At 37.4% G+C, this 23,043-nt stretch overlaps 1 protein-coding gene across 1 annotated transcript; it reads right to left on the reverse strand.

Annotated features, from left to right (window-relative positions):
• Positions 1–1,314: 1,314 nt before the first annotated feature.
• Positions 1,315–22,826, reverse strand: cyp33 (peptidylprolyl isomerase cyclophilin-33). Its single transcript, XM_083129437.1, has 7 exons — positions 22,740–22,826; positions 16,568–16,737; positions 15,380–15,571; positions 11,869–12,075; positions 8,506–8,687; positions 4,960–5,026; positions 1,315–3,126 (listed from the first exon to the last, which is right to left on the reverse strand). Exons 1-7 carry the CDS (start codon positions 22,771–22,773, stop codon positions 3,058–3,060), a joined length of 921 nt encoding a protein of 306 aa, XP_082985563.1. The 5' UTR covers positions 22,774–22,826; the 3' UTR covers positions 1,315–3,057.
• Between the last annotated feature and the right edge of the window lie 217 nt (positions 22,827–23,043).

The raw sequence follows: 23,043 nt of genomic DNA on the forward strand, positions 1-23,043 counted from the left end.
CCTAACATTTTTTTTCTAAATATTAATCCAATTTATTAGTAAACCTATGCAAGAGCACACATCCATGTGACCAGTGAGCAATCTCTCCATCAATATGATCACCTGTGGAAATGCATATCAGCTCTTTCCCTATCTGATTGGTAACTGTAGTGATGGGTCACACAACTAAGGCGTATATTGCGAGCAATATTGATATGCAAATCTGAGGAACAACCACATTATAAAATTATATTGGTAACATTGAATAATCTGGCATTTTCACATCAGTGAACAACACATTAGGAGACATGGTAGTATATTTGGTAGGGTGTCTCACTGCCACGCAGGACGGCTGAATTCGATTCCCATGGTGGGTGATCTAAGGTCAGAATTTTTCTGGTCTTCTCCCTGCACAAAAGTGGCTCTGGGGTTCACCCAGCCTCAAATCAATGGGTACCTGGGGGGTAAAGGCAGCCAGAGCATGATTCTGATCTCACTGCCTCCAAAATGGCTTACATCATGAATGTAGGGGCCCTACCCCCCACATCCCCTAATGTGCCTTCATGGCACGGTGCTATTTGAATGGGAACAACACATTCAATCTACATACTATGATAGTTCTTAAATTTTTACCCAGATATCACATTTTAATTCATACACTCACTGTACATGTTTTCTTGTAAAAATATTACATTATGCATCAGAGTAGACAACATACTTAAAGAAGCAAAAAGATTATAACAAAAAACTTTATTTACATCTATTTACAAATTTCTGAAGTAAATATAGCAACACTAAAGAATAGACACAAAAGTAACTTTCAAATCAGAAAATTTAGTTTCCAGATACTTTCCTTAATAATTTGTCAGTTTCTTTTATTAACATATACAGCTGATATTAAAATTATGAAAAAAGGAACTTAGACGGGAGAAGTAATACCCATATTACGACTCCCCTCTGACTGTGGGTGAGCACTCAATCTTTCCCAGAACCCCACCACTACTACTTTGCTTGGTGATGCAAAATGTTCTGATAGGTGAAAAATCATGGGAAACAGCCATTTCACTTGCTTTCATGTCACTGTTGGAATCATTTCAGCTAAAATTTTGGGAAAAAGTGACATCGTACAAACACTACATTTCATGAATAACACGGCAAAAAATAAAGATTGACAACAACAGCAAACTAGTTATGGATGAGATGACTCAGCCATGAATGAGAACTTATTACCATTTAATGAACAACTACTTAAACCTATTGAAGAGGTTTTCTCGGGCAATCAGCCAGGTGATTTCCGGAGGCTTCCGACCTTTCAAGAGCTAACGTCACTCTCATCTTCAGGAATGGACCGTATTAGCGGTGACATTACAGCAGACGATGGAGCAAGTGTTGAGTCTAAACAAAGTGGAAATGTGTTTTTGTTTTTTTTTTCCTATCCTGAGCCATTGAATTTTCCATCGGAAGGGTTAGTTTTAATTATTGTGACAGCAGTTATAAAACAAAATTGTGATGTGTATTGTAAATCAATGTAAAGCTGAGATTTTGGAGAATTCGTCTATATATAACACATGCCTTACAGTGAATAAGATTGAGAATAACCAGAGTAAGAAAATCATGCAATTTTATACAAAATCTAGACATTCCAGTTCAGAGCACAGCCGAAGCAGGCCCGAAGCTCACTCGATCTCAAGTCGGTCACGCTGCCGCCCATGGATGATAGCAGCTTATTGAAGCTGCGGTGGCTGTTGGCTGCGATTCCAGATCGGACATCGTTAGGAGCTTTCGCTTCACTCGATTTCCTACTCCATTTATTCTTTACATTCTCATCTGTAAGGTATGTGTTATATATAGACGTATTCTCTGAAATCTCATCTTTACATTGATGTAGGATACGCATCACAATTTTGCTTCTTAACTGCTGTCACAATTCTTAAAGCTAACCTTTCCGATTGAAATCTCAATGGCTCGGGATAGGAAAAGAAAAAAACACATGGTAGATTTGTTTGGACTCATGATGTCACACTAAAATGGTCCATTGAAGACTTCAATCCCTGAGAATGAGAATGACGTTAGGTCTCAAAAGCTCGGAAGCCTATCCGGAAATCACCTGGCTGATTGCCCGAGAAAACCTCTTGAATATTCACTGCCAGGAAAGCTTGAAGAATTACTTGAATCTAGTATGTTTTCTCTCTCTTTTGAATCAGCACGGCTTTCAATATGAATTTGTACACTAGCATAATTGATACAAATGTATATATTATTAGATATTAACACATTGACTGTTACAATAGTAGAAAAAAAAATCCCTGGGACCACAATGTTTTATTATGAGAATATAATAAAAACATTGAAAGCAATAAATTTCTTGATGAATCACATGAAAAATGGTTATTTTCAATTTTCAATTATTTTGTGGGCATGAGTCATGTGCAACTCATGCGGCAGTAGAATCAATTATTACGCTGCATGTCATTGCTCACAGTATATTTATTGTTTCTTTCTGAGCTTTGAGTCTTTTGTTATTTGTAACATTACTCTGCCGTACACTATTGTATCGATACTGATAAACACTTTTTATATTGTTTGTATTAATTGTAACATTAACAGCATCACTAAATAAGTTTTCACAAACCATCTGCAAAATTCTGTCCAAGGTGCCACTCTTCACGTAACATGCATGCTACAGCATGGTAACGTGAGTTGCCGGTGCACCACATGGCTCCCACGGTAAAGAGAATTAAATAAGCTTCACGAGGCCCCAAGCAAAAAACTAGAATAAGTTAAATACAACTCACATGGCAGTTAACATGTTAAGTGTTAGCACATAATTGTTTCATTTAGCTCTAGTTAATTTTTTTTTGTCATGTAGTGTCGCTTTTGTGCCACTTTTGGCTTGAAAAAATTGATGAAGGCATACTCACAAAGAACACCCATCCTAGGGTGGAATTTGAACTCGGGACCCCTGTTTAGTACTAGAGACCACTGATAGTGTGTGAAAAAATCACATTTGTCTCTGCTTTCCACTACTGCTACCACTTCATTAGTTTGAGTCTCTCTCGCATCCAAATTTCAAAATGGTTACAAGAGCTCCCCACAAGCTGATATCGTTATCTTTTCTGTAGGCAATCCAGCTTTGGTACCGAATTTCTGCAATGAAAAGTAACACATACAATCTCATGAAATTGTGACAGTTGCATGGCAGATAATAATTAATTTCAATTAACTCATTCACTGTTCAATGTATTTTCAAAATATTGCAACTGTTTTTCCCATCCCATGCTGAATCATTACATACCTGACAAAAGCCACAAGAAATTGATCGCAATATTTTGAAAATCTGTGGAACAATGAGTGAAATACATATTCACTTCATAAAGTACAGTCAATTCTTAAACATACTAATCATCATTCATTATTGTTTATTTCTAAACTTGGTATTAAAGAACCTAGTACGAAACATAACAGGAAATGTTAAGTTTCAGAAAACCTGTTTACTACTTTGAGTTTATTTTTAGGTTAACTTTATGCACAGAAAGGTTAATCAGGCCTGGACCTACAGTTTGAAGTGGGATCAGAATCACCCCCTAATCGCTATTCCTTGTGAATACAAATACAAAAAAAAAATTAAAAAAAAATACATCAGTAAATATGAAATGTACCTCCACCAAGTATTGAACTCTGGACCCCTTGATTGTAAGGTTGACCTTACTACTATGCCATCTGAAGTCCTCACCTGCTTACCAGTGATGGATTGATATGATGCTTGTGTTGCTATCAAAAAACAGTTCTGATAAAATTTACTAATACAAAAATTAACATCCTTGACCTTTTTTGTATTTCTAAACCTTTAATAATCCCCTAGTTAGAAAAAGTTGGAAATTACCAACTGAGAAAATATTTTTTTATTTAATGAAGAACCCCTACCAAAAAGGACAGTTAACCCTTTCTGACCTGATTTTTTTCTGTCAAACAAAAAAAAAACAATTCTTAAAATTTATATTGTATTTAGGTCTAAAAAACAAGAATATCAATTTTTTTGTGAAAAATATATTTCTGGATAGGAATTCTTTAATGATTCCAATTGGCATCATTTGGACATTGTGATGCATATTCCAATATGCATCTAAATACATTGTCTTTATGGAAATAGTCCAATGTGAAAATATGAAAATTTCTGCTCAAAATGTGCTACCATTTTCTACACACAATTAATATTGATGAAATATATTGCAAAAACAAAAAAAATCTGTCAATTTCTCGCTCTATAAATATTCTGAACCTTTGGTGATATTCAAAAAAATACCATTTTGCCGCCTGGATGCTGGCAACCCAACACAACATTTGATTGTATCTGTGACGTCATTTCCTGCTGCGAAACAGCACACGGCAGTGTTGCAAGGAGAACACAAATTCTGTGAAAAATGACAAACTACCAACCACATCATCTCTGGTGGGGGCATATGGCACAGTGCTTCAGATCACAGTGTAAACAGTAGGCATTACCTGAAAATCCTTTTACTGGGACTTGTTTTAGGATAGGGCTACCCTACTATGGACTGTGGGTCAAGTCTGGCCCACCATGATTTTTCATGTCTTAGATTTTACCACTTAACTGCATTTTGTATGTTATGCATCATCTTTAATGTACGTACATAATATAATATGGTCCATCACATTGGCTCAAGTACTTATGAAAAGTTTGGGCACCCGTGCTTCAAAAAAGGTAAGTTTGAATTTAGATATTTACTTTATGAAAACAGGATATAACAATTATGTATATATTATTTAAAGAAAATGGAAGAATTTATTGGATATTAACTACACTGTTATGTGATATGTGTAATTGAGTGTCTACGAAGTTTAGGGTGAAGTGGAAAACATTGAGAACCTATCTTTTGTAATCATGACAAAGAAAATAAGTAAAGAACAAATTAACTAATATTCTTTCCATGCTTGCACAAAATATAATTAATAGCCTACCTCCATTTTCTTCACTATATCAACCCCACTGATGATATGGCCAAATACGACATGTTTCCCATCCAGCCTGAAAAAAAAACAACAATATATTATTATACTGAAGTACATATTGTTAAAAGTGAAGTGGAACATCGATTTTAAGCTTTCTCACAGAATACATTCAATTTTGATAGTCCCACCACAGCAAAATGTTATATATATATTTTTTTATTGGGGGGGGTTATGAGCACTCAGAAGTAGAAGTAGATTGTAAGTGAAATTACCACTTTTCTGAGGGCTTTTGATCATAAAATTACTGGGCAAAATATATACTTACTAAAAGGTACTCCAATTGAAATAGTGAAGTGATTATCACATCGCGGTACGATGCCAGGGGTCCTGGGTTTGAATCCTGGCCTGTGTATGGATGTTTGTGATTGTTCATTCATCAATTTCATCATGTCATCACTCATCTCCATCGTTGCAAATTAGCCAAAAGTGGCACAAAAAGCAAAGTAAAATAAATCAAATCCCCTTGAAATATGAAATGTTAAATTTTATTATAGCTAACATCAACACTCTTCTACAAGTGACTAAATGAATCCCCTCTTTCCTAATAAGATATACTTTAGAAGACTTCCCACGCTAACTTAAATTCCAAAGCTTTGAAGATAAATTTTGGTGATAGATCTACCAAGCAGTGCCTTTAAAGAACATACAGTAACTTAGTCAGGCTGTTTGGCCTCAAGAGAAAATACTCAAAATGCTCTGTGGCTATCACAGAAATTAGTAATGTTAATTTAAAATCTTTTGAACCTAAAGATCCTCCAAATACTAGTTTACAGACAATTTTTATTTGATGACTTTCTCTGAGAGGATTTAATCCAGCAATATCTGTTGTCATAAGGTTTACCCTAAAATTCAATAGTACAGCAACCAGGTTATTCCGTTCATACATCACCACAAAGATCTTGGAATCATTTTTGATAGCAAACTGACCTTCAGACACCATATAGCTTGCATAACTTCGAAAGCGATAAAACTCTTGGATTAATCTACAGAATAAACATTGTGCATTGTACTTATTCTTGAATATGGTTCCTGTTTTGGTCAAAGCAATATAATGAGAACAGACAAAATAGTAAATTTCTTCGTTAGAATAGTCAAACATAGATGTCCAGCCCTTGCAATATTTTCCAAACACGAAATTTTATCCACTCTACAAATTCATGATTTTTCTCTTGGACGTCAACTTTTCAGATCTAACATTTCTATTGAGAATCATGATTGGACAACTTTTCGCTAGTGAACTCTTGCCACTTGTTAATATCAGAATTCCACATACCAACAGCAAATGCAATTTCATTTACATTAAATCTTCAAGACTATCCTTAGAACAAAGGTCACTTCTCTACAGGCTACAAACCATTTACAACTCCATCTATTGAAACAGACTTACAGAACAGCATGCATCAAGCAGCTAAAATGTAAATATTCTTACTCTAGTTATTTTTCTTGCTATATATGTATGTGAGTATGTGTACACTGTACATAAGAGCTGAGCTGATACCGATTCCATGAATGATGCCGATACTTGTATAATTCCAGTATAAAATAAAAAAGGCTAGTTACCGAGTCATACTAACTCGTCACATCACTAGGCACGTGTTTAGAAATATATAATTTGGGAAGCCAGTCCGAGCCAAGTGTCTCACAAATATAATAATAAAATTGTTTCTATTTAATATGTTAATATAATTATTTGTAATATGAAAATTAATTAATTAGTACTTAATTTCTCCGATGTGTATGGAGTATTGTTGTATGTAACCACAGACTAAGAAATGGAGGAAAGACAACGTTAATACTTATTTTGTTCTTTCTATCTTGACTAAATGTTATTACATAAATAGTAAAAAGATGCTATAAAATGAGAGATAAAACAGAAAATATTCATCATCTAGCTTACATGTAGTTAAGACTGCCAAAATTTGTGTAAAAACAACAGTCATGGCAAGGAAATTTATGTCAAAAAAGTAAAAAAATTGAATATTTATTTAATATCAAAAAGAATGATGGTACATCCATTTGACGAAAAGTAAAGTTCCTGGAAATATTTTATGTATATGATTGTAAGTAGTGGTGTACATAAATCTTTAGAGGGGGCTCTCCGATGGTGTTGCTGTCGCGTTGTAATCAATAGATCGCAAGTTTGATACTCAGTGGAGAGACATAGTGGTTCAGGTCCCACTTTAAAAAGTAGGTCCAGTCCCGATTAGCTTATCTTTCTTAGTACTGTCATTCAAAGCCGTATGTTCTCAATCTAATCTTGCCTGAAATTATTGATTGATTGATTTGCATTTATTTTATTTCCCTTTTTGTGCCACTTTTTACTAAAAATTTGCCAAGATGGGGATGAGTGATGATGTGGAATGGACACTACCATACACCCATGTTCAGGCCGGGATTCGAACCCTGGCGTCGTAGCGCGATGTGCTAACCACTCCGCCACGGGAGCCGGCTTTCGGCGGAAATAAATAGCCATAATTGGCCAATACAGGCAGTCACACGAAAGACAGAAGTGAAGAGGATAAGTAAATTGCCGATTCCCTTTCGTGCTTGAACATAGATAATTAAAGCTAATTTCACTGTGACCTTCATCCCTCTTTTCCAAGAACTCCGCACCTACCTGATCCAGCATTAGTGCGGCGGGGGGTTAAGAACATCCACCTATCTTACCACCACGAGCTTCAAGCAAGAATTGGTAATGAATGGTTTATTTCCCACAGCATTAACTAAGAAGTTACATGTCTTCATAGTCACGTTTGGGTTCAGCTTTCACTTACCCATGCCTTTGATCTTGCCATCTGCTTGCCAGGAGGGTGGGGGTTTACGATCCAGTGTTTCTAGGAAAATATATGGAACTTCCTGTGCTGGTCTCCCAATCTAAGGTGAACAAACTTTTAAAAAGGACAAATGTTGAGACGAGCTGTTACCTTTGCCCGCTCTTGTAGCCACTGTAAAACTTTGGTATCAGATGGTACTGGTAAAAGAAAATCAACCAATACTCACACATACCGATACATAGGTATCGCAATCAGCTCAGCCCTACTGTACATCTTATTATTTGTTAGTTTCTTTTCCTGTTGATATCCTGATGTAAAATGGATTTTTCTGTATTCAGGGTTTTTCAAAAAAATAAATATTAACAAGAATAATTTCATTATAGCTTATAGTTTTTATGCACCAAGACATTATTATTAAAACATAACCCACTTTTGCAAATTAGCTCAATGGGTGGGGAAATTTTGTGACCTCTGGTCTAACCCATTCTCTCACTATTCCATTACTCATGGCATTTTGACTGCAACCTTTCATTACATATCTGCAGATAAATTTTCAGTCAGATTCATAACAAAAAAATTAGTATACCTTGTGATGATAAATATGATAAAAAAATATTATTTTTAAAAAAGACCTCATTTTCTTTAGCAACCCAATGGTATTTACTTTCAATTGATCTTGGCATAAGATAACTCTTATAAAAAATAAAAATACTGAGCTTACCATTCTGTTCTAGCTGTGCAAATGAAGAACTGTGAACCATTCGAGTCGGGCCCTGAATTTGCCATAGACAAAACTCCAGGTCCTGTGTGTTTCAGCGTAAAATTCTCATCCTCAAATTTCTTCCCATAAATGGATCGTCCCCCAGTGCCGTTGTGGTTGGTGAAATCGCCTCCCTGACACATCTTACTCAAGTCAAGGAAATGAAAACACGAATCAGAGATTGTATAATTAATATGATAAAATTTTGACGCCTCTCATCTAAAAACGGGTTCATCAAATTAGTGTCTTTTCTAACTTAGATACACTCTGGTTAATGCATGTTATTCATCAAATGAAAAAGAATGAATGAAAAAGAATGATCATATTGGTACTGTAAGATTTTATTGAAGATTAGGCACACACATCTCTACGCAGGGAGGAACCAGGCAATGCCGAAGTCTACTGTGTTTCAAAGGCAACAGATCCTGTTGTGGTAGCACTGGCAGAGAAGATTCCACACAGGTAAATAAAACAGCAATAGCGAAAAATCAGGCGAGGCCAGGCCGGCTCGGTAGTTCAGTGGTAGAGTAATGGCACGGTATGCCAGAGACCCAGGTTTGGGTCTTGGTCGAGCCTGCATTTTTCGCTGAAAGTTTCTGTGTAAGATTTTAATCTGAAATTATGTTCAATAAAGTTACGGCTGTTATTTCCTTTATCTATAAAAGTTTTGTGTGTGTTTTATCTTATCCAGAAAGCACATAGATGAACTTTGCAATATAATAGGGATGGGCCAATATGAAATTTTGGCCAATACCGAAAAAGTACCGATATAAAGTTCACCGATACCGATATAAAATTAGAAATAGTACTTAAAGAACCTGAAATGTTCATTGATCTCCTTAATAAATATGTGTTTCAAGGTGACTGCAGTGCAAAATAAGTTAAATATTTAGACAATTACTTTTTTAGAAAGTAGGGCATCGAGATTATCCATAAAAATTACAACAAAATGGTAGAATTTTGCACTAAATTATAAGATATTTATCGATATATCAGATTGGTAAAATAATCGGTAATTTTATCAATAAACCAATATGCCTATATCAGCCGATACCGATAGAGTACCGATTAATCGGTCCCATCCCTACAATATATTAAAAGAGTTTATGTTAGAAAACAGAGCTATTACACACGTGAAGTTAGTGTTTCCGCATTATGAGTTGGATGTTTTTTTTTTCTTTCACTGCTGTCATTTACCAAGGACACAGAGATGGTAGTGCGTCGCTTCTTTGTTACTGGGTGGCAGTAGTTCCTGCCACCGGAATCAAACAAAGTGATGCACAACCATATCCATCCCAGATGTCATATCCTCAGTTAATGAAGGCAGTGGACCTTCAAAGTTAATAATAAAATCCAACTTGCAACGTGGAAATGCGAAACTTTACTTTAAAAACCACATTTACCACATCCATCATAAATTCAGTTAAACACTGCAGAATAAGTACACTGCTCCACAAAACTTAAGCAACTCGAACAAAGTAGGACTAAATGAAAAGAAAATGTCAATTCACCAAGTTTAATGAACATAAGGAAGGTACAGATGCACAATGCAACACAAATGAACACCAACAATGCAGATATGGTGTACAGGGTGGCCAGAAAGTTCAACACCACTATAACCCTACATGAAAAGCTTGCATCTGAGAGGGCACAGGCTGTCAATACGGTGTGTAACCACCTCGAACAGACACACAGGCACGACATCTGGCCTCCATTCTGTGGATCAGAGTGGTTATCAAGTCTTGAGGAAGACGGGGCCATTCCTCTAAGCGGGCTGTCTGCAGTTCAGGAATTGTTCTGGTGGTGGATTTCACTGCACTATTCAACGCCTAAGAGCATCGCAAACATACTCGATTGGATTAAGGTCCAGCGAGTATGCAGGACATTCAATATGGGCAATGTCTTCTGTCTCCAGATAATCGGACACAATAGATGCACGGTGTGGGCGTGCATTGTCATCCATAAAAAGTAAGTTCGGACCAAATGCTCCATGGATGTTGAGAACACGTGAATGGAGAATTTCATCCCGATAACGTTGTGCCATCAAAGTTCCATGTTCCACAATATGGAGGTCAGTTTTCCTATCCAGCATGATACCACCCCACACCATGATGGAACCACCTCCAATGGACAGCCTTTCAACAATGAATTTAGGGTGATATCGTGTTCCTGGCTCTCTTCACACGGATATCGGACCAGAATCAGACGATAGGCTGTATCGAGACTCATCAGAGAACGTTAGTCGTACCCATTGGTCTTCTCCCCATTTAACATGTTCCTGACACCATGTGTATTGCACACGTTTGTGCTCCTATGTCAATGGCACACACAGCACAGGCCTCCTGGCATACAGTCCTGCTTTATTCAGCCGCCTACGAACAGTTTGACGACTAACACGTCGTCCCGTAGCTTGAAACAAATCGTTTGCCAGTTGAGAGCAGGACTCTTGGTGGTTACGTCTGGCAGTGATTGTGAGAAATCGGTCATCAGCTGCTGATGTCGTCCTCGGATGGCCTCCTTCATGACGTCTACTGAGAGTAGGACCATTTTGGAAGCAAAGCCACAACCTGACACGACACTTTTATTCACATTGAATTCACGTGCCACTTCCACTTGGAACCGACCCATTTCCAGTCGTCCAATTATTCGACCTCGATCAACGTCACTCAAATGATGTCTACGATTCATTTCAAGGTGTCTACACTTGATATCCCACTCACGAACCACCACTTCACTGCTTGAGGACTGGGACAATACTAGGCTGTGGTTTGCGCTGGCAGGCACAAGCTGTTAATCTTGGTTTATAAGGTGCTGCTCATGCATTATAGAGTGCACTCGCACTGCATGTGCTTCCTTATGTTTGTACATGTCTCATACAAGTGTTGAATGGGCACCACATCTCACCTATCACACGTTGTACAGAGTTGCTTAAGTTTTGTGGAGCAGTGTATGTAGGAATGCTATTTTACTTATTTTAATTATTGCCACTTGGATTGGGTAGTAGTGATGCTGTTGCTTTGAAATCATGTGATTTCAGGTTTGATCCCCAGTGGAGAAAAATTGCATAGTAATTTGTATCATACTTAAATAATTAAAGTCCAACTCCCAAATAGCCTAAATGAGCAAAAAATGGATTTTAAATACATTTTGGAAAAGAAAAAACTTATTTTAATTAGAGATCTAAACACACTACAGAATATTGACAATATTACTCTTTTGGATCTAATAATCCAATACTTGTAATAATGTGACATCTCATGCAAGACAAGCACCGAAATGATAGGTAAACGAACTGGACTTAGTTTATGATACTGCAAAGGATACAAATCCTGGTATAATCCGATGAATTGTGCTTCCCTGGTAGCCATAGCCTTTCTCGTGAGTGCACAAACACCTAAAATTTTCTGCTGTTTTTGGAACTATGTCTGCACGCAGCATCATGATTATCCTCCCAATCATTGACTTCCCAATCTTGACATCAAAATACACCTGTGGGTTCTTCTTTGCTTTCTTTGACTTTGGCTCAGATTCCTGGAAGAAAAACAACTATAAAACTGAATAAACCTAGTGAAATATGACGTAAGTAATGCATCAAGCAGAATGGAATGGATACAATAAATAATACCTTATGTTTAGGCACCACAGGAGATGTACTATGTAGAAATTTAAGCTAAGTGCAGATTCAACCAGGATTCATGCAGCAGAAGAACTGGATACTCTAGCGCTCCCTAGCAGCACATGGGAAAACGAACAGGAACCGGAAGCCAACCCAGCAGTGAAGCAACAAGTTCCTCAGTGGATAGTGGCAGAGGCCACCAAAATTAATAGAACCTCTATGAGTAACTTTTCGTGGATAAATATTAGTAACTTGCTTACGTCTTATTATAATCACTAAGTGAATTGATACACTTGTAATATAAATGAACAACACTTGCTATGCTTGTTGTTCTTGAAATGCCCTTCACTCAGAACACATCTTCTGATGAATAACAGCTGCAAAGTGACCTTTAGTTTTCAAAATGATTAATTGATATTGTTTATTTTACTTTGCTTTTCTGCCTCTTTTGACTAATCGTAAAGATTATGATGATGTGATGAAGGCACACCCATGCCCAGGCTATGATTCAAACCCAGGATCTTTAGTTTGCAAAAATAGAATCACAGAGTGACCACTGATAAAATCTTCACAGGTGGTGTGAACACATGGCAGTAGGAAATTCGTTACTGACTGTGCCTACACACAAATATTGTCTCACCAGGCCAGCTGAGTTTTGTTTTATTTACAGGCCTGCCAGACACACTGATGAGTGCTGTTTGAAGTTGGAAGGAACTTACTATGGCATGGGCATGCAAAGGCTTGTTCAAGTGCCTCAACTTACTTAACTGAGAGTTAAAAAAGAGGTGTAAAGAGCCCTTTGAGAAAGGTTAAAGGCTGTAAAAGGACAAGCACAGCACATTGAAAAGGTAAGGAGACAGTGGAAAAGGGCCCCACTCTTCTCTAAAAGCTAAAAAACATTAGTTAAATGGTGCCATCATCTCCCAACATGCATGATAAATTGTTGGGAAGGTTAAAAGTGTGTCTGAGAAAATTAAATTCAGCGCATACAAGAAGGATGTGCCAAACACGTTAATGTAAACAAAAAAAACTTAACTTCTGAGAAACAGTATCTTTCCTATGTGCTAGTTCCGATGTTATTTTGCCCATGAACATATTGGTTGCAGCAATACAACTACTAATATAAGGTCCCACAACATAGCTGCTGCATGCAATGTACTGTATTTACTTATGTATAATACACACTTTTCCCAAAAGTTTTGGCTCCAAAAACTGTGGTGCGTATTATGCACAGAATAATTTGGACAGCCAACATCAAATCATGCATGTTTTCAGTACACTGTGTATAACATGTATATATCAAAAGGCACAAACACAAATTGCCAAGTTGGATTTTTAATAATAATAATTCTTAAGCCAGTCTCACACAGTGGTTAAGTAGCCCCCCGCCCCCCTTCTCTGCCCATGTCTGACTCGAAACTACCGTAAGATTTTTTACGTCTTCATGATCCTTAAAATCGCACCTTTAAAAATAGCGACTGCACAAACACGGTATACCACTTCGCAAGTTTAGATGCTTCTAACTGCTGAAGATTTGGGAAAATTATGTTTTCTCTTAAAAGAATAATATAATAACATTGGCACTGTTTGAAAGATGTAGCACATGTAACCTGTGGCAGTGAATGTGAGTATACAACATATGGTATTTCAAGTTGATAAACCACTTTACAGACACACTAGCATAAAGTTGCCTTAGCCGTATATTACGATAGAAGTTGTATATTCTAATGAAACCCTTCTTCGTACGGTTTTGAAATATATTCCCCAATATGAGCTAGTAAATTAAATTACAGAAAATTCACAACATTGTGGTGTTTACATGAAGTTACCAAATTATATTTATATTTCATTGACACTTCTCTGGTCCTAAAATACTTATTGTGAGATTCACTTTGAAGTCCACGAAGAACTAATTACAATTAATAACTATATATCATTACAACACTAGCTACACACAGCACAGTCTATTTGTTACAGCCAAATACATACGCATGTGGCTGTTCAGTGCTTACTGTTTACTTCAAAATAGTATTCGCGTCGGTTGTGAAAGTAAAATAAAAATAAAAGTATCACAGTAGGAAATTTAGACATATGAACTATTTATTTAAAACGATAATAATTAGTAGACTCTTCACTCAACAAATAAAACATTCGCCCCAATCATTTACACAGCTGTATTGGTCGAATCTTTTTCTTCTTTGTTACCTTGAATAAACAGTCGAACATCTATTGCCTTTCTTCTTCTACTTCCTACTTCAGCTGGCCAGTGTGCTCCTCAATTCTGATTGGTAGTTCTATGGTATTAACGATAAGATTTAGAGACGGTTTCTAATTCTGTCAGGAACTGAATAAGAGAAAGCTCTCACACGATCGTTAAGTAACGAAGCTAGAAGTCGACGGTGAAGTGACGACGTACCTAACTGCCGTGTGAGACTGGCTTTAGAGGCATGCATATTTTGTTTTTGACGAAAACACGAAATGTGAAATAACATATTGTAATGTTAATTTTTCATGTTTCTGAAAGGTGTGAGCTGCATTTTCTACCCTGTCTTGTCACGAAATAATGAGAAATGAACTGCAAAATAGACCCTTAGAAATGAAATTTAGAGTTTATTTACAGACGCAACACTTTCTGAGAGTCATGCAATTCACGGAAAATTCATTAATTCTGCTGTAAGTATTTGAGAAGCAAAAATGGACCCCTTTATACAAGAATAAATCTAATATTCTGGTAACGACATAAATGTGCTATTAGAAGGGATATTTTTATTTTGTGTAGTAAGTGCAGTTTTTCAATCAAATTTGTGATTATATTCACATTTTTAAAACCAAAATGTTATTTTATATACCGCTTGTTCACAGCTATAACAGCAAAATTTTACTTTATTTACCGCTTTTCAACCCAAAATTGACTGTTTTTGTAGCGAAATTTTGCTTTTTTTATTTTCCGAACGTGTGTGCATCTAGCAATAGATTTACGACCTACAACTAAGGAAGAACCTAAATTGTACTGTGCATCATATACGAGATACAACTGTTTCTTGCTTTTCCCCATCAAAAACCAGGGTGCACATTATACATGCGTAAATATGGTATTCACAGCTGCCATTGCAATAACCAATAGGGTTTCTCAGAAGCTAAATATTTTTTTGTTTACAATGACTTTGCTCTTACAGCAGATAGAGAATAAGCCTTGTAAATGTATGTAAATCAGTCTACCTCTTCAGTTTCCTCCGCTGGTCTCTTAGCAGCAGGAGCAGTTTCTTTCTCCTCATTTTCTTTCAGAGTCTCCCCTGCATGCTCCTGTAACCATGTGTCATCTGCCCAAACAGGTTTCGTGGCTCCTTCCTTAATCTTCTGAGGCTTAGCAAGGTTTACCCGGATGGTTCTTCCGAAGAGTTCAGAATCATTCTAGAAACAAAAGAAAGCTGTTAATCTTTCACTGTAACAATGATGTACAAAGCCATACAACAGTGTTTACACCAAATTAATAAATCTGAGATTTGCTTGACAATGGGGCATTCCAGGGTTATGTGTGTGACATTTTACACATAAAATGTAAGCTTCTAGAAGAGATTGGATTAACATGAAAAGCATTAACGAAAACGTGTTATGTGTGCGACACTAAAAATGTAGCTAAGTTTAACTTCATTTCTCTGTGAACCATATAGGCTACACATGCTAGTAATTTTTGTTGTTGTAGATTATATAGATTCACAAACATTTAAACCTTAATGCAAATAAAAATAATAATAATGTTCATGATGATTTGTTATTTACATGGAGCAGGACCACTTTTCGTGGAATGCCCCAAATATATTATTCAGAATGTCAGAAAACCTTTGGCATTGTTATATTCTAGTAATTTTACCTTACATTTATATCTTGTTAAAATCTTGAAAACAATGATAAACTATGACTTGGTGCATAATTTAGTGTAATGTTGAACTAGTTCCCTCAACTGTATGTGTAAAGGTAGCCACAGGGAACTTGATGTTGCAGAAAACACCTAGAATAGCCATAACACACATAGATTGAGAACCACAGGTTGGTTCAGCAGCTCATTGGCACGAAATACTAAAAACCAAGATCCATTCCCCATTCAGCCTCAAAATCATCAACTTGTCAGTATCTCAGCTGCAGTTTAAATGCAGCTTGTTAAGATAAGTATTCACTGTGTGGGCACAACTGGTACACTGCAAACTAAAGTAAAAACACCCTGGTGTAAAACCCAACCGAAATGTGTATCATGTGACAACACTCCAGTGTGAAACATTACTTTTATTTCTTAAGGTTCTTTCCCAAGCAACATGTCATACATTGCTTGTGTGGAATTTCGCTAACAGAAACGTCTCATCAGGATATTTTCAAATTCAAATTTTTAGTGGGTAAAAAATATAACTTTACCATGTTATCAATTGCAGCAGCAGCATCTTCAGCAAATTCGAACTCAACAAAAGCAAAGCCTCTGTGTTGTTCAGTCTCGTAATCCAATGGTATCTGGATATCTACAATGTCTCCAAATGGAATGAAAGCAGCGTTCAGAACTTTCTCGTCCACTTCTTCAGCCAATCCTCCTGGAAAAGATGAAAATTGTCAAGCAACCCAAACTAAATCCTCTGACACATCATGATTTTTTTTTTAATCATTACTGAGGCATTCCACTACAAGTGATCCATGTAAATAACAAAATGAATTGATCTGAAAATTATTAATGTTCTTAAAAATATTAAGGTATAGATGATTCTGAATGCATACAATTTGCATATTAGTTCACCAGCAAAAATTATTAGCATCCTTCACAGACAAATCAAAAGTGTGTACAAATTTTGCTATATTTCTAAAGCATTACACACACACACAAGTTTACTTCGCTTTGTGCCACTTTTGGCTAACTTGCGAAGATGGGGATGAGTGATGATATGATGAATGGACACTTACAAACATCCAGGCCTGCACAACACAATTTTGTTAATGCTTTTCATGCATTCAAGCTATGTCATCATACTCAAGTTTTATTTCATTTGTTAGCAGACACCACAAAATACTTTACAAATCTATGAAAACAGTTTATCATGAATATTTTAATCCAATCTAACGTCTAGAACATTAGATTTTGTGTGTGAAATGTCACACGTAATACTGGAATGCCCCTACTGTGGTTAGGCCAGTAGGTTTAAAACACAATGCTCTGCATTGTTGCTTTCAAAAGACAAATTCTAAAATGTCTTACATTACAAAAACAGAGAAATTATATATTTTTTAATCCACTATGCTTCAGTTAATCTTACATGTTGGATATTCCTTTAGTACATTTACACACTTAGGGAACATCTATCTTCTGATTTTTAATTGCAACGGATTGTGGTGGAGGCTATGGTGATCATGGTAAAGCAAGCGCTGATGAAAAAAAAAGTTCAAATTTTCACCACCAGGTGGAAATGTGGTGCTGAACAACCAGAAATCAGACATTCAAAATTCTATTTTTAGTTTGACAGTAGAGAAATGTGCACGCCATCAACATGAATGATCCTTTAGAAGTATAAGATAGCATGAATGATGATTCAACAGCAGGGCATTATTCACTGTGCACCAGACAGCTCCATAGCTTCTATGCCAAGTTTCATCACAATCTGATGTTTTAAAATGGCTCCAGAAGGCACTGAGAAGGGAAGCTTTTATTATAACCACTTGGTATGACAAGGGTCTGTTGTGAAAGCAGACCTAGAGGCTGAAACATGGCTGCTAAATAAAGACAATATTTAGAGAAATTATATTTTTAAAAGATAATTTATGTATACTTACACCTAGGGTAAAAATACTGCAAGAGATTTTCTCAGGTTTTAAAATTGTGAAGTTCTAAATATGTTCTTAAGCTTTCGAGAGGTAACAATACTCTTTAAAGCCAAACCAATCTCTGATAATGAGTGACATAGGCTTCCCAAAGCTTAAAAACTTAGAACTCACTTAGCAGAAATATTCAAGTTGTATTTCCCATGCTCTCATGGGGCCCTGGTAAACTGAATACAAGGCAATATCTTCAAAATACACAGCACTATCAATAAAGTATGTGATGAATTAACTTTTAGATATGTAGTATTTGATTCTGTATACAATGTGTAAAGAATGAAAATGCCATTGCCAACGAAGAATTAGATTAAAATATAATTTTCATGATCCTACGTTTAATTTCTTTTTATGAAGGGACAGGCAACCAATGTAACTGACTTCGTCATGAAGTGCAATAATAGAAAATATTGAAGAAACTAAAATATTTATTGGAGAGCCAATTGAATTTAGTACAACCTTAGTGACAATGAAGTTCGACCAGTCACAAATATAGGAGTGCGTTGTGAAAGAAGGAGAACACATGCATATGCTGAACATATTTTATTCAGCAGGCTACATGGAACAAAGAAAAACATAAATTTCCGCTGCAACGCAGCAATGTATGGTGTCCACACAAAATAAAACATTTTCGTCCATCTACACGTGACATTGAAGTTCGACCACTGTTAGAGGGGATCCTGTTTACCATGGTGTGACGCCGCCCCGTCGGCGAATAACTGTGGCAATGCTTCGGGGCATGCTGCGGACGAGTCGTTCAAGGTATTCCACATCGATGCGGTGCCATTCCTCCTGCAGGCAGGCGATAAGAGCAGCCACTGTCGTGGGTCCCCTCTGTTGCACACGTCGCTTAAGAACACGCCACACATTCTCAATGGGCGAGAGGTCGGGACTCGATGGTGGCCATGGCAGAGTTCGCACGTGATGGCGAGTCAACCATTCTCTTGTCAGCCACGCTGTATGAGGCCTGGCACTGACTTGTTGAAAGATGAGACGCCGCCTGTGGGAAGATGCCGCTCCAGTATGCGTGTATAGGCGTATGCATTCACAATGCCCTCACAGACGTGTAGTGGGTCAACCCCAGATGCCGTCATGCATCCCCATACCATCACTGACGCAGGTTTCTGTACCCGACGTGCATAACATTTTGCTTCATTCTGTTCCTCCTTCCGACAAATGACTGTTTTCCGTATTTTCCCGTACACAACATTGAAAATGGATTCGTCCGTCCACAAAACCCTGTTCCACTGCCGAAATGTCCATCCCCGGTACATTCGTGCCCACCGTAGTAGATTGCCTTTGTTCAACATGGAAAGGAAGGTTTTACGTTTCACCTTGTACACTCGGTAACCGCATCGCTGTAGGTAACGGCGAATGGTTCTGGTTGACACTTCAATGTGAAAGCGTTCTCGAGTCCACAGTCGTAATTCGGACACAGAAACATGATTGTTGGTCTGGATATAGCGCCTAAATATCCGTAGGTCACGCACGCTCAGCAGGCGTTTTCGACCGGGGGCCTTACCTGGCTCTGTAGTACCTGTATTTTGGTGGTGTTTGATGATGCGGTGGACAGTTGACTTGGGTAAGTTCAGTTGGCGCCCTATTTCCCGTTTACTGTCCATCCCGTTGCAACTCCACCACTCTTCTCCTCACGGTGTTGTCAATAGGTTTGCCCTGGCCATGGTGATGATGCACTGCGGTTCCTCGGTGCACAGCACGTGCTTATATACGGCGGACTCCCTTATCGTGTCCGTGACGTCATGCTTCCGTCGAATGTGCCACTATCTGGAATTTTCCGTATGGGTCTGGTGCCTGGTCGAAGTTCAATGTCACGCGTATAGTTCCCCGTTTTCGTTCTTTACGTGACCTTGGGTGCAACATGCTGGGATCACGATTCTTGCCTGCTCACACGCCTCCTCTTACACACATGCATCACTTCTGCGAGTCACCCATTCCACCGCCTATGCCTCTGTGCATTTAATCACGTATTCCTTTCTGGTCGAACTTCATTGTCACCAAGGTTGTAGTACTGTGCCATTTACAGAGTTATTGATACACTCATTTTCACATTTATCACTTTGTCATATATACACCTTCATGATTAGCCAAAAGTGGTAGAAAAGCAAAGTAAAATAAAACAAATCAAAATCATTTTCACACTTTAGACCCATCTAATTCGCTGCACTTCTTGACTCTCCTTGCACCCACGGGTCTAGTTAGTTGCATGATGAAATACACACTAGTCTACTTCATTGATTTGGTGCCTGAACCATTTGCACTACGTTCTGGAGTGGTGTGGTGTATGACCACTAATCAAATGAACGTTTAAAGCAGCAGACAGGCATTTGTCGAATATTCTGCACTACACCTAGCGTAAAAAATTGCACTGAACTATACGGGGCTTTTGTAATCTTTATTAGGAAAATGTTGTCTAGCTATGACGAATGAAACACTAACTGAAAGAATAGAATATAGCTTAACACCAAATACATTAGCTGAATTTAAACGTCTGTTTAAGAACTTGATGGCATTTGATGAGGTACTGTCATCATGAAACATGCTTCCACCTTTATTTAGCCTACATGAAATTTTGGTATTTCACAAACACATGTAACTTCTTTGTTTCATCACTTTTAACATTCGTACTTACCTATCTGCTTGGCGGAACATTCTTGAAGGTGTATTCACATTTTTTTGATGAAATTAATGTCAATTTTTCACATTATGAGTACTTCTTTATTTGCGTTGTTTCGTTTCCGTAACAAACAGCATGGCGTGTACACCTTCGCAGATCATTGCGCCTCGTGCTTGTGTTTTGTCGATGCAGTGTTTCAACCTTCGTAACACAAAAAATACTCAAGTATTTTTTTAAAAGCTTCTTCGCATTATTTTATAAACAAAATTTTAACTATCCTTACCTAACCTAAAATTGCCAGAAATGGTTCGTGGGGCTATGGGTAAATGGTTTTTGGGGCTACCCATTTTTCAAGTACCCAATTACAAAATCCAGTGGATCTTCCACAACCGGTATGAATTTCACCACAAATCCACGACATGTTACATTTTCGTAAAACAATGGTGTGGTTGGAAACCATGCAATCGACAAAACACAAGCACGATAATCTACGGAAGTGTACGCGACAAAGGCTATTGTGCATCGGAGAATTAATTTTCGGTATAATTTAACAATACAGGGAATTTATTCAATTTGTTTGAAATTTGGGATACTTACTAACTTGGGCCTCGTAATCACGAATCTGCACTTAAAATTTGGTGCTCACGTATAAATTTGGCACTTATTTGGGGGCAGGTGAATCCAGCCAATTTCTAACAGGGACTCTATAGAGAAAGCCGGGGAGCCGGAGCGGAGCGGAGGCAGGGCCGCGTTAGCGGTTGGGAGCGGTAGGTCAATTACCCCAGGGGTGGAGCCCGGAATCGGTGGGAAATTTGGAAATCGAGGGTGTAGAAATAAGAGTTTATATTATTTTGCTATTTCCACGTGTGAGCGCCAAATTCGGTAATGATTGTATAAGTCGGAGACGGATTTCTTCAAATTTACAGGAGAAAAGACGAGAAAGTACTTACGGAATTGCGTTCTTGAGGACTTTCTGAAGCCGGGGAAATTGTTTTTCCGAATTGTGCAACTTATTTGGCCTGTAAGTAAGGTATTTTTCGTCATTCATGCATCTCCGTTGTATGATAGCTCGTGCCGCCATTACCGTCGACTACGTGAATCAAATGTTCCGTGCATTCGATTATGTAACCCCCTGCCAGTGTAGGAACCACGCGGTAGTTTTACAAGATGACGTGTGAGCGTTTTTTTTTTTTTTTCAATTTAAGGTAAGACTCTAGTTTACGTCCTTTTCCTAAGGAATACGTGTCATATATCGTTGGAAAGCTTATTTTATAAGGAATTCAACAACGTTAATCCCAAGGGGAGGAAAAATTTCCTGAAGGAGTCAATCGAGAAAAACCAATGTTGTCCGGATATGCGTAATTGAACGTACTGAGGAATTTTTTAGATGATGAAGCACATATTTAGGGGTGAAATGAGTGCTAATGGAACCTAACCTAACAGGCCTAACCTAACCTCGTAGGCATACCTCGACCCCGTGAATGGATAGTGAACTATCGTGAACAGAAAGTGTAAAAAGAAAAAGGTACTTACCCGAAGAGATGCCGGGTGCCGCACCATGATCGAGCATCACGAACGCAAAGAAGCAATCACCATGCAGATAAGGACGTAAAATAGAGTATAGCCTCAATTTTCGCTTAAAAACCTTTTGTGAATAGTTTGTGCGGCATTTATCGGTTCATAAGTTTGGAAACACTGAACATCAGCTGACGATACTGCATATCAGCTGACGATAGACAACGCAAGTCAAGATTTGCCCGCCGAATTAGCAATGACCAATAAATGATTATAATGTTAAAAATAATGCTTTTTTCATGGAAAAAAGTGATCCCCAGCTTGAAAAATGTTCCGGTATGCATATGAGGTAAGTAGAAATTATTTTTATTTGAAAATAAACGAGTTTAATGTGTCTCCGGCTTATACAACTGGTACCCCAAATTCTAACTGCAGATTCGTGATCAGGGGGCCAAAATTAGTGAGTATGCCGAATTTCAAACAAAATGGAGAAATTCCCAGTATTGTAAAATCGCTCCATATTTTCTCCTATTAATGCACATTGATGAATATAAATATAAAAATAATATTTCGACAACTTACCAACGTATACCGTTCGTTTAGGATTCGTAGACATTTTGTTAGGTATATATTTAACACGAGTACGTGCAGTCAGAGATATTTGTAGTGTAGCTGATGTTGTTATAACTATGATTCTACATCTACGTAATCACTATACAATATATATCAAAATGTTGAGACAATCCATCATCATAGAGCACGCCGCAAAGTTTTCATTTTCCACAGAAGCCAGTGTTGCCAAGTGCCATATTCACAACGATAAATCACTAATTTGTTTTTCTCTAAAAAAAAAGTCACTATATCAAAAACCAAAATATTTTAAAAG

This window comes from Lepisma saccharinum, chromosome 1 (assembly GCF_977018435.1).
Source record: "Lepisma saccharinum chromosome 1, izLepSacc3.1, whole genome shotgun sequence".
Lineage (NCBI taxonomy): Eukaryota > Metazoa > Arthropoda > Insecta > Zygentoma > Lepismatidae > Lepisma > Lepisma saccharinum.